Genomic DNA, 17,870 nt, shown 5'->3' with positions numbered 1-17,870 from the left:
AAAAGGCACAGAAATCATATTCAGAAAGCTCCCCTCATTTCATCAGTCTGTTGATGTAAGTCTATGGTCTGGAAGATAATCAGGGTTAATTTTGGGAGAGAAAGCTCCTAGTTCAGGTTTTGATCCATACATGATAATGCTGATCATAATAAATTATTGGTGCTAATCAATTCCTCTACTAGAACCAGAGGATTTGCTGGAGATTAAGTCAAAATGTGGAGAAGTAGGCTAGAATAGAAAGAAAAAAATCAAGGACCTAGATAATTCACAAGCTAATTGAGCTTCTTAATAATTGAGTTAACTTTATAAATCAAATGTCTCACAAATGCAGAGACACATTAAATAGAATGATTACATGCCTGGCATGAAGGGCATGATTTGGTTATTTTGGGAAGGAAGCTGCCCAAGAATAGCAACTGGATCAGTCTTTTAGGTAACTATACTGATGTCAAAGGGAAAAGCTAGGCCCAAGGGAAGAGAGGGAATATAATTCTGTGCCTGATCCTTTCTCCAGATCTCATCTAGTTGCATGAAACTGAAGCACCTGATTGAGCAATTGAGCATGATGTGTTCTCCTGACCATCCTTCTAAAACCATTTTCCACCAGTTTCTACCTTATGATGGTGTTTCAGTCACCTGCACTTACAAACAGGTGCCCAAATTGGCCCTTTCTCCCCCTCTTTAGGACAAATAGAAGGGCTCTGGAAGAGAACTCCTAAGAGCTCTTCTTCTGTAAAACGGGGTCTTCCTGGGTTAGGATGGGTGCAGACTGAATCTGAAAAAGCAAAGCAAATAAGTTAACGCACAGACGTACACACACATTCAGGGCAAATATAGAGAGAAGCTGAGGACTTCTGACAAGAACAAGGTTAATAAACATTGTGGAATTAATTAATTACATGTTCAGGGAGAATGTTCACATGTAGTTCTATTACCTGTTACAGCTGAGGGGCCTAACCTGGATCTGGGTTATCTCTTAAGTTGGCTCACACCAATGCTACTTCATTAATTATCCACATGCTGTACCATGCTATAAAAATTCCTAAGTGAGGCCATTGCAAATGTTCAGATTTGGAAGGCAACCTAAAGTGTTTCATTAATATTTTATTTCAATTTCAATATAGTTGTAAGAGGGGACATATGGCACTGACTAACCTAATTTCCTTTAAGTCTGACTCAAAAGATCAATTCCACTTTGCACAATATTTAATAAAGGAGCTCCTGAGATGGATATGCTGATGACAATGACAATTCTAATAACATCTTGCTCTATGCCACCTTATTATTCAAATGGCAGAACTGGCATAATCATCATTCTAGGCATTCTAAGGTTCTGATGTTACTATTAATGTAATTATGCTGAGTTTTGCAAGAAGAGGGTTGTGATGGAAGACAGTAAGATGGTTTTTTTTTTTTTTTGTTTTTTGTCTTTTTCCGGGTCTGGCAACAGATCACAACCCTCAGTGTCGCACCCGTACCGGACCGGGGACCGGCAACGGGATTGCAACCCTCGGTGTTGCTCCTGCTCCTCACTCAGCCAGTGAGTGGGAACCGGTCTGTATGTGGGATCCGAACCCTCGGGCGGGAGCGCTGCCGCGCTTCCCAAGCGGCGCACTATCCAGTGCGCCACGGGGCCGGCCCAGATGGTTATTTTTTTTTAATGTGTCAACCTGTGTCTACACAGTTTTTTTGTTTTTTGGCAGCTGGCCAGTTCAGGGATTCCCAACCTATGACCTTGGTGTTATAAGGTTGCACTGTTTTCCATGACTGAATAAGCATTGGGAATGACAGTATGAAGAGAAGTACTAGAAAATAATAATTTAAAATGTGTTAAAAAATTGAGATGATTCTGATAAATATTTCCTTATCAACTATTTGAAGTCTGTCAAGAAATTTATTGTAAAACATTTGAAAAGCCCCAGAATAAAACTGATTTCAGAACCATACTTTTCAAAACTCAGAGTATCTAGATGTTCTTAAAGGCTCTCAAAAGAATGCTAAGGGAGAAAGTAAAAGGAAGAAAGGGATAGGTATATGATTTTCATTTCAAAGTGACAGACAATGAGACATAGTGAAGATAGAGTTTCATTAAAATAAAACATTTGCACATGCATACACATGTAAACACATGTATTCTCTCAAACACACACATAAAATAAAAAACATGGCAAGAAAAGCAGCCAGAAGAGCTGCCTCCTGGACCAGAGCCATACTGGCCTAAATGAAATTTCAAAATTGGTAAACCCAGGTTCTTGGAATCATGATACATGAAGTCTGGCCAAAAAGCCCAAAGACAGAGGACATCCCAAAAGACAAACTGAGCCCAGCTCCTGGTTCAGTCTGATCTTAACCTGGGCTTCCTGCTCCATTTGTTGAAGATGACCCTGTAAGGCATCCGTCTGAGCTGCAGTCTGTTCCACAAGGTCCTGGAAGGATCTCTGCAGTTCATTCAGAAACCTCAGCATCTGTCGATTCTGCTGGGAAGACAAGTCTTGGGCATGCTCAGAGATAAAGAACTGAATATCAAAAGCGAGAGCATCCAGCTGAGATTTCCTTTCAGCCATGGGCTGTTTCAAATCCTAAGGTAAGCAGGAAAAGTGGAAAAATAAATAAATAAATAAAACTTTTATTTTTCCATCCTTGAAGAAGACGTTGATTCTTATCAAAGAGCCAACAGAATAAAAGAGAGGCTAATTTCCTGTATTTTTATATGATAGTCCTCACTCGTCCGAGGGGGTTATGTTCCAAGACCCCCAGTGGATGCCTGAAACCGAGAATAGTACCAAACCTTACATATACCATGATTTTTCTTACACATACATATCTACGATAAAGTTTAGTTTAATTAAGACTAAGTTAATCTGGCACAACACACTGCTGTTGGTTGGAACACGTTTTCTGTTCATGTCTTCCACCCACAAAATTAATTCCATTTCCATTTGAACTCAGCACGTATCACATACTATGGCCATAATTTTTGCAGTTTGAGGTGTGACAGCAAAACTAGCACGAATTTCTTTTTCTTTCTTCACAATTTCACAAATAGAAGATTCATTCTTAATGAAGACCTTAGCAACCTCGGTATACAATTTTTTTCTTTTCTTAAGTTGAGAACTTTCACCTTTTCACTTAAAGGAACCACTTTATGGCTTCTCTTTGGCACATCCAAATTGCCAGCATCACTATTCCTATGCTTTGGAGACATTAAGTAAACTAAGGATTACCTGAACACAAGCACTGAGATACCATGACAGCTGATCTGACAAATGAGACAGCTACTAAGTGACTAGAAGGTGGGTAGCATACACAGTGTGAATAAACTAGACAAAGGGATGATTCATGTTCTGGGCAGAATGGAGTAAGATGCCTCAAGCTTTCATCCCACTACTGAGAACAGCGTGCAATTTAAAATGTATAAATTGTTTGTTTATGGAATTTTCCCTTTAATCATTTCTGGCTGTGGTTGAATGCAGGTAACTGAAACTACAGAAAGTGAAATCATGGATAAGGGAGAACTACTGTAATTGGCACTGATAATTCTAGGACCAGACTAGCACTGGAAGTCTTTCTCACTTTTGGTCTCTCCAAACTCCTCATAAATTACAATTAAATTTCTTCTACTGCACCTTGATTTCTAAATGCAGTGAGCTTTCAATTATTTATGCTAACAGAATTATACTATTCCTAATCCAAAATATCTGTGAATGTTTGGAAAGTATAACACGCATTTCCGATCTAAGCTAAGATGTACCTGTCTAATTACATTTTCTTTCCTTTACTTTCTTTTTTTGTTGTTGTTGCTGGCCAGAACAGGAATCCGAACCTTTGACCTGTGTGTTCCAACACCATGCTTTAGCCAACTGAGCTAAATGGCCAGCCCCAATTTTATTTTCTTCGGTTCAAATATCTATTTGCATTTGTCTAGCAGTGAGTTACTGATAGGCCAGTACTGAGAAAATATAAAATTTATTTGTGATTCACTAAAATTTGACTTTTATGGTAAATAATACTACTTGTACAATTTTAAACTGTGAAGGATTATAGTCAAACTTTCTTATAGTTATACTACTTCCTTAAAGTAGTAAGAACTGCCCAAACTCAAAAATCATGTGTTTTCAGGCAAGTAAAAGCATGTAATTTTCCCACAAACATTTAGTGATCATCAACTATGTTATACTGGATGCAATAAAAACAGGATATCAATATCTCCATCACTTTGAAATAGAGAACAATCAATCAATCCTGCAAAGCAGGCAGGGAGGGCTTCTTGGATACTGATCTTAAGACAATGCTTTCTTTTTTTTTTTTTTGTCAGGAAGTAGGATTTATTAGTGGGCATGAGTAAGGAGTGGGCAGCACAGTGGAAGCCCTCACAAGTTCAGTGCCCACCGCTTGTCTGGGGACCACGGTTGGGGATGTATTTAACCCCACAACCATCCAGGATGAGCCACTTCTCAGCCAACCATGTCTTCAAGCTCCACTTCTTTGAGATGTTCATCTCCTGGCAGCCAGGGAACTTGAACTTAGCCCTGTGTAGGGTCTCAATTACATGCTCCTTGTGCTGCAGCTTGGCATGGATGAACATGACAACTTGGCGAATGTGAACCCTGGCCACTGTGCCCTAGGGCTTTCCAAAAGCATTCCGTATACCTGTCTAGAGTCTGTCAGCCCCAGCACAGGACAACATCTTGTTGATGCGGAAGACACGGAAGGAGTGGAGCCACATTTGGATATGAACGCCATCTTTGCCACAACTTTTTACCATGTTCTTGTTGGCACAAATATAGGCAGCCTCCAGGGCTTCAGAGGAGAGCTGCTCATATTCATCTGACACCATGTGGCCACAAGGTGGGAACTCATCCACTCTTGCTTTCTTTCCCCTAAGGTCAGAGATGCGGATCTTGGCATTAGGGACACCTCGGCAGAAGCAAGACTTTGGGTATGGCTTGTTCTTACAATACCAGTAACCAGGTGGGGCGACAGCCCATAGAGACATGAGGATCTTTGGTGGTATGCCAAAGGGAAAGAGCACAATGCTTTCTTAATCCGTGAACATATGGATTTAGGAAACTATTCACAAAGGAAATAGGGCTTAGGCTGTTTTTCTCTTCCCATAAGAGAATTCATATAAGTTATAAATTGGGGAGGGCACCAATGCATGAAATACTCTATGTTTTTATATCTCATACTATGTCACAGGAATTTTTTTTATATCTTAGCAAGCAGATAAAATTTGCTACTCTCTTCCTCAGTGATATCTTTGGAAAAAAGGTATGAAAAAGAGAGGCAGGCCAACTCTTACAAGATAAATAGGGATGAGATTGTATACAAGGTTGACCACAGACAAAAGTTCAGGTCTCCTTCTCTTCAGATTAAGGAAAAGAGAGAGGATAGAACAGAAGAGGAGACATCTCTAGTTCTGATGTTCTGAAGAGTTTAAGGAGAGGGACATCCCTCTATAGCAGAGGGCTTATAAACCGACATGAGTAATATCTGATACAATCTTAAGTATAACAACAACAACACAGACAATGTTGGGGGGAAATATCTCTGGCTCATATGTATCTTAGAATCTTAACTTTTCTCTCACTGACTAATAAAAAGAACCGGTTAATTTGGGGCTTAATAAGAAGAAAAGCATCTCTCCAGATCGGGGGTCAGCAAACTATTGCCCCTAGGCCAAATCTGTTTTTGTAAATAAAGTTTTATTGGAACACATCCACAACCATTTGTTTATGTACTATCTATGGCTGCTTTAATGTTTCAATGGCAGGGTTGAGTGATTGCAACAGAAATGGGCTATTTGCATATGGCCTGCAAAGCCTAAAATATTTATTATCTGGCCTTTTACAGAAAAAGTTTGCCAACCTACGCTCTAGATCACTGATCAAAAGTTCTCCTGAAATTAATGTGTGTATGTACATGTGTGTGTTTGTGTAGGATTAGATCTTGGGCAAAACAGAAACAAGGGACAGATCCTAGATGCTCAGTTATAAAGAAGAGATGAAGCTGATAATGATACATCATTCTGTAAACTCTCTCTCAGAGAATAGCTAAAAGTAAAAATAATCATAATCACTAAAGCTCCAGGGGTATGATAACTTAAAAAACTAAACATAGTTGACTTTATTTCTGAAATGGAAAGTCAGACTTTCTAAGAAAGGTAAGTACCTTGGTTTGCCTAGCAGGAAAATGAAACTGATAAAACTCAAAAGAAAAAAAAAAAAAAAAAAACAGGTTTGAGAATGAGTAGAGAGTTTACCTCATACTGTTGGAGATAGTGATTCAGGCTGGCAACATCTGTTTCCTTATTATATCCCTTGCTTTTCAGAATAAGATTGGTATTACCAACCCAGGCTCTCAGATCTTGAAGTTTGCCTTCTAGATGCATGTGCTGACTTGACACTCTAGTCTTAAGAAATAAATGGTGAATCAGATTATAAAAATCTCCAAGCCTGCCCAGAATTTGTGAGCCCTTGTGTATAAATACAAGATGCTACCTTTTTTACTTCCACAGCATTCTGGAGATGGAGTAGTCTGGAACTCCAGGTATCATTCACAGAGCTGAGAGACTTCTGAAGATTCTTGGCATCTTTCTCTAGAGCCTTCAACAGTTGAGCAGGGACTTCTTGAGGCTGGCTAATGATAATCTGATTCACACACTCTAATTCCTGGCTCACCAAGGTGGACAGATCCTTTAGCTCCCTGTCTAATACCTGAGGGGATAAAGTGGAGTTATCTCCAAAATCTAGGCCAAAAATCTTGCCATCTGGGGATCAGCTGTCAACACATTTCTCTTTCACCTCATGCCTACACAGGCTTTAGTGTTTAGGAAATGTTTTTATGTATTAACATTTTTATATTAATCAGTTTACTTGGTTCTCATAATCATGAGGTAGGCAGGGTAGATGTTATTATTCTGGATTTACAAAAGAGATGCCTCAGTACTCAAATATGAACTTTTTTGGTCTGAGGTCACCCAGCTGGTAAGCAGAAGAGCCAGGAATTGGATTCAGATTTGACTCAGTGCAATGTTCCCTCCACTACCACTTGCTGCCTCTCCCCAGGGAGCTGTTATACAGAATTAATGTACAGCAAAATAAGTCAATCCAAAGGAAACCTCTTCCACTCCAAATTCTAAGAGAACTGGCTGGCTGGTTAGCTCAGTTGGTTAAAGTATGGTATTAAAACACCAAGGCCAAGGGTTCGGATCCCCTTACAGCCCAGCCACCAAATTCTAAGAGAAGGGAACCAAAGAACATAATGACATCCCAAACCAGCTTTCCCGCTCAGCTAGTCTATAATATCCTGTCCTCAACAGAGAAGCCAGAAATAAGCTGTGGAAAAGCTTGGTAGTTCTTCTGGGCATCGTCCTCACTTCCCCTTCAGCCACCCTGCTCAAGGCCATACTCTGGATATTGAAAGAACTGGTGAACCTCTAATCCCTGTCTTCACTGTGACTCCAATCCTGAGACAACTCCAAACCTCCAACTTCAGTGAAAGAGCTACTCTTCCTCCATCTCAAGGCTGTCTTTCTATGTTCTCAGGGACCTGATCCTGTTACTTATCACTTCCTCTTTTCTCTAAATTCAAGTTCTCCTTTTTTTATTGGCTATTTCTCCTCAGCCCAAAAACCTGTTTAAAACATTTCTCTTTCAACCCATCTCCTCTAGCTAGTGTCCTACTCTTTCCTTGCCTGTACTACAAAGCTTCTGGAAAAAATGATTTACATTAATTGTCTCCACTTTCCAACCTCCCATTTATTCTCACAGCAAGCTACTTTATATTCTACCACCTCAGTGACACTGTTCTTATCAAGATCACCAATGACTTTCAGGTGCTAATTTTCCCCTTAGTCCTTACTGGACTCAGTCTCCCTGCAGTAGTTAATATTGCTAACTGTGAGATCAGTATTTCCTGGTGTTCTTCAGAGATGCCCAGTTGTACTTTTTCAATCTATTTTTTTATCCTTTAAATGATGTTTTTTAATGTTTTTCTTCCTGAATAGTCTCTATTTCCTCCAAGTCCCTTTTTCTTTTCTTTGTGTTGGCCTGTCTTTTGTATTAGAAGCCTTCTGGATGCCATGTTTGAGAATAATGCCCTGAAAACCTGACTACAAGTCTATCTGCAGAGGTGGGACTGCTGATTATAGTCTTCACTGAGGGTGACAGAGTTGGGCCATATAGTTGGGAAACCATTGATATCAGTAACATTAGGTCTTTCCCCGTGGGCTGGTCAAACCATGAGCAAAGAAAGGATGAAGCTCAAGATTCAGTATATAAACTTTCAGTTAATCCTACTGATTTCAGTATGGAATCCTTACCTTCAACTGTAGCTGATCTCCTAGTCTACAGATATCCTGTATTAAGTTCCTCAGAGGATAAACCTCCAGTCTTGTGTTAGAGCTCAGCATGAGCAGTTGCCAGGCTATGTGAAGTTAAGTTGGAAGTCTGAAGGCCTAATTGCTTCTTAAACCAATTACAACCTGTTTGCATATCCATTTTCATCTCTGCTTTCTGGTGCTACCAAGTTTTGAGGCTTTGGGGAGTTCAGTATAAATCAGGTTGTTCCTTAGCTTCTTCCACTACAAGTTTAAGATCTGGTTTTCTCTGGTCTGCTCAGGCAGTTACCTCTTCATCCATCCGCTTTCTAACTTCTAAAATTTTACTGCTATTTTCTCCTCTCGTTTTCTTTCTCTCTGTGAGTTTATGTGGGGTTTTTTTGTTTGTTTTTGTTTTTGGCGGCTGGCCGGTAAGGGAATCCGAACACTTGACCAACCCTGGTGTTATCAGCACCGTGTTCTCCCAAGGGAGCTAACCTGTCAGCCCAGTTTATGCATTTTTAAAAAATACTTTTGTCTGATGTCTTAGTGGAGTTTTGGGAAGTAATAGAGATTAACTTATATAGCTAACCTACTATATTAATCCCTCAACATTTCCTGCTTGAATTACTGCAACAGTTTTCTAACTGATCACGCTGCTTTTCAGCTTACCTTATTCAATAGTCTAAGATGATACAGATAACAAGTGGTGGTAATGAGATTCATAGTCTGTCTGAAGTCTGTTAATCTGCCCATTATAAATCTTGTCCAGTCTATACAAACCTAGCTCATCCCACAATTATCTGATAAGGGCCCGAGATTTTTTACCCTGGAATAAAGTGCCAAGCAGGTCCTTTTAAGCTTTGAAATCTTCAAGAAAAATGGAGGCAGCTATCTTGAAGTCAGCGGGCCAGGTAGAAGTCCCTGGGAACCTACCTTGGCCTGACACAGAAGATCCTGTAGTCCTGCTATGTTTAGCTCCAAAGGTTGAATCTGTTTGGTCCTCATTTCAATGTCCCGTAACAGAGACAGATAGGATACTAGCTTTTCATCATGTTCTAAACAGAGACGCCGGTTAAATACATTCTGTGGAACCAAAAAGAAAACTCACTCAAATTTCAACATTCTCCTTTAAGTTGCCTTTTAAAGTAGGCAGTGTTTCTTGTTAGGCAAACAGAAGCAATTTTTACTACACATAAGGTGAAATGAAATAAAATACGTTATTCTGTCTAAGTCAATACAATCAACAGATGAAAGTGATTTTATTAACTTCTGCAGATAGCAGATCATAATTATCAATCTACAAGCATATTTTAGGAAAATTTCCAAAACTTATTCTGATTTTAGGTGTCATCACCTCAGTATTTCAAATTAGATCCTATGTTAGCTTCCAATTTAAAACCCTTGCAAATTTTAGGAAGACATTCAGAGCCATTGCCTAATTTTCCAACAACTGTACTACAGTTTCCACTTCACTTATTATGAGTAAGGTTGAGGGTTTTTTTTAATTTGGCTTTTTTTTTGGCAGCTGGCGGGCAACAACTGTATTATAAATCTATGATAAATTGAGTCATATCTTAGGGAATCTTCCAGTACCCTAAGATGTACATATGCATACTATTATACACATGTAAACTCTGTATTCGGTTAAAAATTTTAGTATTAAACTAGTCATACCTTTAAAAAAATGCAAACAGACCACTGGGAAACTTACCTGAGTTGCTCTGAAGGGCTCTGGGTTTACATCTTCATTTCCTTTTCTCCCAGGTGCAGTCATGGAGGAAGTCTGTTCACTGCCAGGGCTCTCTCTGAGTTTTTCCTGTGGTGTCTTCCCATCCATCTTCACTGTAGAGCATGACGTTAGGGGTACTGTCTTTTCTTCACTCGTCTCCAGAATAGTGGGACTAATGATGGAAGCTTGTTGCCTTGTATTCTCTTTTTGAGACACATCTTTGAATTGTTTCTCTGGAAGAAGAGATACCAAGACTCTGGGACCTCTCTGAGTCACTATGTCTTCACAGGACCCTGCTTCTAGACCTGTAACTATAGGGTTTGCCATTTCTAGAAATTTCTCTATATTTATCTCCTGAGTTGTTGCTATTTGAGATTTGAGAATTCCACGAAGTTCACGATCACTTTTGCTGACCTGATGTTGATGGTCTTTTTTGTCTGAGAATTCTAGATAACTGACTTCTTTTGGATCTACTCTAGAAACTGTAATTTCTTCCAATTCATGAGCTCTTGTTGAGTCAAAATGTACTTCTTGGTTCAACTTTTCTTTATATTCATTAAATGAGAAAATCAGATCTTTGGTTTCCTTAGTCTTAGAAGTAAAACAGGAATCCTGACAATAGTTGGCCTCCTGTCTGGTGGTTCTTTGGAAAGACTTGTCTGTTTTGGAAATATGGAATGTGTCTGTAACTTGGGCTTTTCCAACTGATTCCTGGTAGTGCAATCCTTCAGGTCTTGGGGTCATAGAAGAGAATTGTTCATTCTGGGCCCCACCAGTAATTTCCTGAAATAAATTTTCTTTTGGTTCTAAATTCAAGCAGAAGCTTAAATTTTTTACTTCCCCTTCATTGACCTGTTTACAGCTGAAGAATGTTAAAGTATCTTGATTTTTTAAAGAAATTCCTTTGGCTCTCACTTGGGAAGAAGAGTCTTCAATTTTATAAATACTAGAAAGTCCCATCTCTCTATCAGCTTCTTTCCCTTTTTCACTTGTAGTCATTTCCATAGGTTGACTTTTTATATTAGAGTCACACTCCTCTCTAATGGCAGTTTTCTGACTCAGTTTTTCTTCAGAAAGAACTGCTCGTTTACATGTTTTCACATTTTCTTCCACAATCATTTCCCTCTTCTCTCTCTTACTCTTGTTCCTGGTATTCAACGGTTGCTGCAAAACCTGCTCACTCAGCAATTTACCTGACAGTTCACGATTTGATTCTTGAACTTCCCAAGTCATTTCCCCTTGATTTTCTCTTATTTCTTCAGAATCTAGACCTGAGGTGAACTGCTTCATATGAGAGAGAATTTCTACTTGTGTTACTACTTTTTCCTGCTCTTCATCTGCATTTTTTTCCACGTTATTTCTAGCCCCCTCTTTGAGTTTAGTATCACAAACTTCTGAGTTAGAGTGTGTCACTAAAATTTGACCCCAAGACTTACCTTTAAGATTATGAGAAATTCTGATGCTGACAGGTTCTTTAGTATCCAGAGAAGCTCTCTGCTTATCTGGATCCTTGCACTCCAATTCCTTTAATGAAACTTCCCTGCTCTTTTTCATCTGCTCTTCATCTGAAACTCTCACTTTAACCTTTTCTTGTGTAGACTGGCTTTCAATCTGAAATAATCTCTTACTTTTTCCTTTATCACAACTCATTTCAGCAGTCTGATTATAAGCAATTAACATTTCCTTTCTTAGAAATTCATTCTTTAATTCACATACTTCAATTCCATCTTGCTTTTCAATCTGAGCCCTGTCATCACTGGACTCCAAAGGATCTTTTTGGATCATAGCTGCCAGTTCAGGGCTGATAAATCTTTTCTCAATCGCTTCCTTTAAAGTCACTCTCTGACCATTAAATATGTCAATGATTCCTCCTCTTAACACCTGATGAGATGCAATAGTTCTAACCATGTTTTCATCCACCAATTTCTGTTCCAAAGCTGATGCCAATGTCAGTCTATTTCCTGTAGCAGTATCTATGATTCCACCAGTATTTGCCTGAGCTTCCAGAACCTTCAGTGTAGATGCAAAGTCTACTTTCCCAAGCTGAATTGCTTGAGACAATGTAAGTACTATGTCACTCACCCCGTCTTTAATGTCTGAGAAGGGAATTACTTCTAGATATCTCTGTCCAGATTCAGTATCAATCTTACATTTCTTTACTAATTCTGAGTAGGGAACAATTCTGTAATTCTCAGGATCTACAATCCCATGCATTATTCCTGGAGACAATCCTGCTTTATTAGTTAGCAATCCTTCTTTTTTAGCTTCTGCCCAGGTCAATCTCTGGCCAGAAATGAGATCCAAAAAGTTTCTAGTAACTGCTTGAATTTCTTGGATTTCTCTTTTTAAGTCTGGGGTAACAAGACCTAATTTTATGGCCTCAGGGAGGGAAATAGTTTCCTTTGTTTCAGGATGAAAAAACTGATGGAGCTTTAAGCTCTCAACTCTTTTCAGTTGCTTGGCTAAATCTTCACTGATCAAGCCATGTTTAAAGGCATTATCGACAGAAAGCCTCATCCCAGATACATGGTGAATGATACCTCCATCTACCACCTGCTTAGTCAACAAATGAATGGCCTCCTCTCTCTCCAAAAGACCTCTGTCAATGGACTGCATAACAGATAAAGAGGCTTTGCTGTCAGGGTCCATAAGTCCTGTTGTTTCCATTTGTAAACTAATTAATCTCTCTCTAATGTTTTTTTCAGCATCTCTGCCTTTGGAAGCTTTCTCCAGATTTATAAGCTCTGTCTGATCAGCACTGTCTACCAAGCCAAGATTTGAGGCCAAAGTTACTGAAACTTTTTTGCCTCGTTTCAAGTCAACAATTCCACCAGTCACGACCTGCCCCTCTAAAATTCTGGTGGCTGTTTTCTCGTCAAGAAGTCCAACTACTACTGCATCCTTTACAGAAAATAGTGTGTGAGTACGGGGGTCTAAGACACCACTTATAGCTTTGTCTGTCATGAGGACATTATGTAATAATTTCTCATCCATCAGACCTTCATCAATGACTTCTTCGGTTGACAAGGACTCGCAGGTCTGAGAGTCAAAGAATCCCCGAAACATGTTCAGCTTTCCCATAAGTTTCACAGCAGTATGGCCGGGCACGATGCCTTGGGTGACTGCTTCATTTAGTAAAAGCTTTTGACCTGTTTGCTCATGAAAAATACCACCATCTAATAACTGTGCAGATAATTCATTTAAGGTAGCTTCTTCAAGCAATTCTGAAGGATGACTGCATGACAGGGAATTTTCACTATCATTATTGTCCTCGTTGGTCTTTTCTCTTATCATACTACCACCTGCAATGTCTTCCCCTTCTTGACTTTGTTTATGGTCACTTTTAGCCAAATATGTTTTATTTAACACTTTCTTTTTGTCCGGAGAATAAATATTCATATCATTTTCAGACTTTAGTTCTAATTTTAAATCTGTAGTTTTCTCTACCTGAAATTGTGACTTTTTACTTTGGGGTTTTATGAGAGGTCTTCCAGTTTCCCCTGGAATATATTCAATCTCAAGAGTGTTTGCTTGTTCTTTCTGACATGTGAAGGAAGTCTTTCTGAGAGCTTGCCATTCTTCCTTTAGCCTTTCAACAGAAAAAAGATCTTTGTAAACCACCAAGGGCACATCTTCTGCTTCCTCGGGGGGTACCGTCGGGAGAAGTCCTCTGCTGACATTTTCTCTTGTACACATTTCTGTTTGGTCTTCCTTTTCGATATCTAACAACTGCCTTTCTAACTCTGATTTCACTTTATTTATGACCTTCAAAGTGTCAACATTTGGATTTTCCACTTTTTGTTCTCTTATAAACAGATCCTTTTCGGGGTTCTCCACAGAAGAACCTTCTTCTTCTACAATGATCTTTTTGTCTTTTGCTTCAGTGCAATCTTCCTGATTGAGAGATTCTTCATTCTGAGAAGAAAATTGGAATGCACATGGCCTCACACTCAGCCCATCACTGAAATTTTCTGTGATTTTCATATTAGCTGATTCTTGCAATTCCTCAGGAGTTTCTAGTCTTTGGTGCCCAATTCCAAACACTTCTGGAGGGCTTATTTGATATTTACCTCTGGAGGTTAGTGTCTCCATCAGCTCTTTATCTAACAGAAGCAGCCTCTGTCCATTCTGCACATTAATATAGGTATGAGTCATCAGTTGAAACAACAGCTTCTCACTACGACTTGCTATGTCCTCGGGTTGGCCCTTGCTGTATGGTGGAACTGCTGCTCCAGGATTAATGTTCGATTTGTTTTGTTCTGAAGAGTCTGCTAATTGCATGTGTGGCATCACATCAGGTATATAAAGTGACTTTAAGTTATCGACAAGATCTTTGTCCAAGATACCATTTTCTATTGCTTTCTTCCAGGAACAAATCTCTGTGGTCGCTGGTAAAAATAGAGCCTTAATATGCTGTCGGTTACTAAGGATTTTATGTGCTAGTTCAGTAGACACAATACCTTGTTCTAGGGCATCTGTAATTGGGAGGATGTCTCCAGATTCAGGCCATAGTAACCCCATGAATGACCAGAGGGACTCCAGAATCACAAGGGCGATCTTAGCAGCTACTAGATCATTGCTCACTGCTTCATCTATTGTCAACCTACACCCAGTGACAGTGTCTATGATGCCTCCCATCTGAAGCTGCCTTATCAGAATAGCACAGGCCATATCTTGATCAATCAAATTATGTCTTACAGTCTCTTCCACTGTAAGTCTGTGTCCTGTTCTTGGGTCTACTATGCCACCAGCAAAAAGCTGAGCTTCCAGCAGCCGAACAGTTACTTGCCTATCTATTAGCCCTTCCTGAACTGCACGGAAAATGCTAACCTTCCGGCCAGATTTCAAGCTCACCATTCCCCCTGCCAATTGCTTGATGGGCAGCAATTTCAACCCTGATTCCTGGTGGACAATACATCTCTGCATCAGATCTAGCAAACCGATTTTCTCAGCTGTGTTGGGGTCTATCAAATTCTTAGATGACCTCAGGTGAGACTCTAACACTGAATAAAGCCATGCAGAAATAAGGCCTTGATGAAAAGCCTCTTCCAGGTTACTGAAACCTCCAGTTGCCAGGTGAGCTTCTAAGATTTTCAGTCCAACTCCCTCACTGATTATTCTCTTTTCAATTGCTTCCACCACAGAAAGAGGGCCTTTACTCTCAGTAAGTCTGCTTATTAAGGACAAAGCATCCTGTAGCTCCCGGAGCTGCTGGTACATCTGGGGATTGATGAGGTTTCTGGCTAGACCCTCCTCCAAAGAGAGGTTTTCACTGGTCTCAGGGGCAATGAGGCCCGACATGATAACCTGGGATTCCAGAAGCACAAGGCCTGTGTCTTGATCAATGAGTCCCTTTTGCATGGCTCTGAAGATGGGAAATATCTCCACTGTGCCTAGGTCAATCACCCCAGCAACTGCTCTGCAACCCTAAAAGAAAAGTGAAAAAGAAAACTGAGTCAAAGCCAATGGGGAAGCACAACTGTTGAGTCATTCAAAGAACTATAGTATATGAAGTTCTCACCACGAGAAAAACCCAGCCCTAACACGTAGGAAATACTCTGAAGCAAGCAAGTCTGGCAGTGTTAATGCTAAAAAAGAATTTTTCTATACTGCAGAATGTTTAACAGGGCCAGAAGTTCACAGATTACTTGAGGTATGGCAGCATTAAGCATATCCCAGTGACAAGCTCTACAAAGTGGCAAGCAATGAAAATGAGAGGACAGATATTTCTAAGACTAAATCATTATAAAGGTTCTTACAGACACATACCAGTTCCCAAAAAGTGAGAATTCAACACCATGTAACAACTTCTCAGTGTTGCAAACCATGCAGAAGACTCAGGAATTAGCACTTCCTGCTGATGAGTATAGCAGAACTGGTCCATAGGAAGAGAAGAGAGATTTAAGCAGCCCAATAGCCAAAGAACAGTTGTGCCTCCCAATAAATGGGCCTGTATAAACTACTGATGCAACTGTTCAGCAGTTGGAGCAGTTGTACTCTTGGCGGCCAATGCTAGCTTCTCCCAAGGCAATGTCTCCGAGTTAAATTCGTTTTAGGCCTTGAAAGTGGTAAGTCAAGGAAAGAACAGATTGGGGACCCTTGCCTCTGAAACCACTAGTAACTTTTCCTCTGGTCCAGGATAGAATGGGTAGTACAACAAACATGATTACCACTACTGCATATTATTAGACTTATTGAGCACTGATATTTAATTCTTGCAACAATCCTATGAAAACGATTGTTTTAATTTTAGTTTGCAGATTAAATAATGAGGCACACAGAGATTAAGTAACTTGTCCAATGTCACAAAACTAGTGAGTTCCAGAAAGAAACCAAGGTTTGACTCTCAATGTTGTGCTGTTATACTGCCTCCTAGTCAGATCCAGAAGTGCATGATAGATAAGTAAAGCAGAGTCACTTCTTACACAGGAGTTAGGTCCTAAGGTCAGTGAATAAAGCAAACCTCATACACTGTCAAAAGTACCCTCACAAATCCTAAAAACAACGTCTAAAGAATTCCCAATTTGAAGCCTTTTATCATCACAGAAAAATATTTAAATTTTAAATCATTCAAGTGTTTAACCACTTTGAACACTTCATGACTTTTATTACTCTCCAATTTTTCACCGCTTCTTCTTCATGTTCATTATCTTCATATTCTACAGGTTATTTTATCTGTCCCTCTTTGGTCAGTGTTACCTTCTGATATTATTTAACTCTTTAAATTATTCATGGAGGATCTTGTTGAAGCAATTGCCAATCACTTCCCTGCTTCCTAGATAATGCATTTCATTTCTGTCTCAGTGAGATATAAGGTCCATAAGAACAGATACTATGCCCATTGAGTGTCTAGGAATAGCACCTGCAGTTCAATAAACATTTGATGAATAAGTGAGAAAACAGATAAATAGTAAGGAAACCTTTAAAATCATCAAGCCATTCTCCCGATTTTAAAAACATGCACTGAGGATTTCGAGCTTGATGAGTTGCACACCATAAGAATGCAGAATGGACAGCAAACGAAGGAACAGCAGATTTGGTTCGCATTTCCATTTCTCTGTATGTGTTCAATTAATGGAGTAACTGGCAGCCTTCTCTACACTATTTGTAGTATTATTTGCTATCCCTCCTTATTTTCTGACCCAGAATGTAGAGTTCAATTAGTATAAACTAAACATGAATATTATACAAATCCATTATGTGTCTATTTTATCGATTGAAAGAAAAAGCTCATGGGCATATGACTCTGAGACACCCAAAAAATTCCTTTTAGAAAATCCATGCAAAGATTATTCAGAAGCAGAAAATATGACAAAGGAAAAGATTTTTTTGCAAACTTCTAATTCTTTCTGTGAGATTTATAGATTCTCAAAAATGCTACCATTGAAGAAAGGCCTCGAGTCTAGCCAAAGAGAAAAGACTACACTGTTCTTCCAACACTCTCATAATTGGAAGATAGGCAGGAAATCCTGAGCTGGGAAGTTATACAGAGAAACCCATTTCAGTCCTACCACAAACATGGACGTTCTGACCTCAACAAGCATTACAAGACAGAGAGAGAGAAGGAAAGAAAACATAAAAGGCTTCTACTTACCAGAGTTGCAGGGCACGCCTCGGGCAGATAAGAGATAGAGCCTTATGGAGCAGCTGAGCCGTATCACACACACAGTGTAAGCTTGGTGTTAGCGTCCAGCATGCGACTGTTTGTTTTTTTGCAAAAAAGAACCCCAAACAGGTCGTCCTCTTTTCCCTTTGTGCATTTGTGCTTAAACTCCAAAGGGTTAGTGAAACTTGTAAGCAAGGATGTCAGTTAATAAG

General features: G+C 39.5%; 2 protein-coding genes and 1 pseudogene across 3 annotated transcripts in view; all 3 read right to left on the bottom strand.

Moving 5' to 3' along the window:
• Positions 1 to 17,870, bottom strand: part of MACF1 (microtubule-actin crosslinking factor 1) — a 352,523-nt gene that overhangs the window by 116,946 nt on the left and 217,707 nt on the right. The gene's annotated exons all lie outside the window — the stretch shown is intronic.
• On the bottom strand, positions 1,715 to 15,413 carry LOC103584996 (microtubule-actin cross-linking factor 1, isoforms 1/2/3/5-like). The gene is made up of 5 exons (XM_008565850.1): positions 10,035 to 15,413; positions 9,257 to 9,406; positions 6,501 to 6,716; positions 6,263 to 6,412; positions 1,715 to 2,579 (listed from the first exon to the last, which is right to left on the bottom strand). The coding sequence occupies exons 1-5, from the start codon at positions 15,411 to 15,413 to the stop codon at positions 2,259 to 2,261; spliced, it is 6,216 nt and encodes a 2,071-aa protein (XP_008564072.1). The 3' UTR covers positions 1,715 to 2,258.
• Positions 4,334 to 4,996, bottom strand: LOC103585005 (annotated as a pseudogene).

Source organism: Galeopterus variegatus, unplaced genomic scaffold, assembly GCF_000696425.1.
Source record: "Galeopterus variegatus unplaced genomic scaffold, G_variegatus-3.0.2 Scaffold209, whole genome shotgun sequence".
In the NCBI taxonomy this organism is placed as follows: Eukaryota; Metazoa; Chordata; class Mammalia; order Dermoptera; family Cynocephalidae; genus Galeopterus; species Galeopterus variegatus.
Note: the sequence above shows the minus strand (reverse complement) of the source record. Positions and strands in the feature narration are given on the sequence as shown.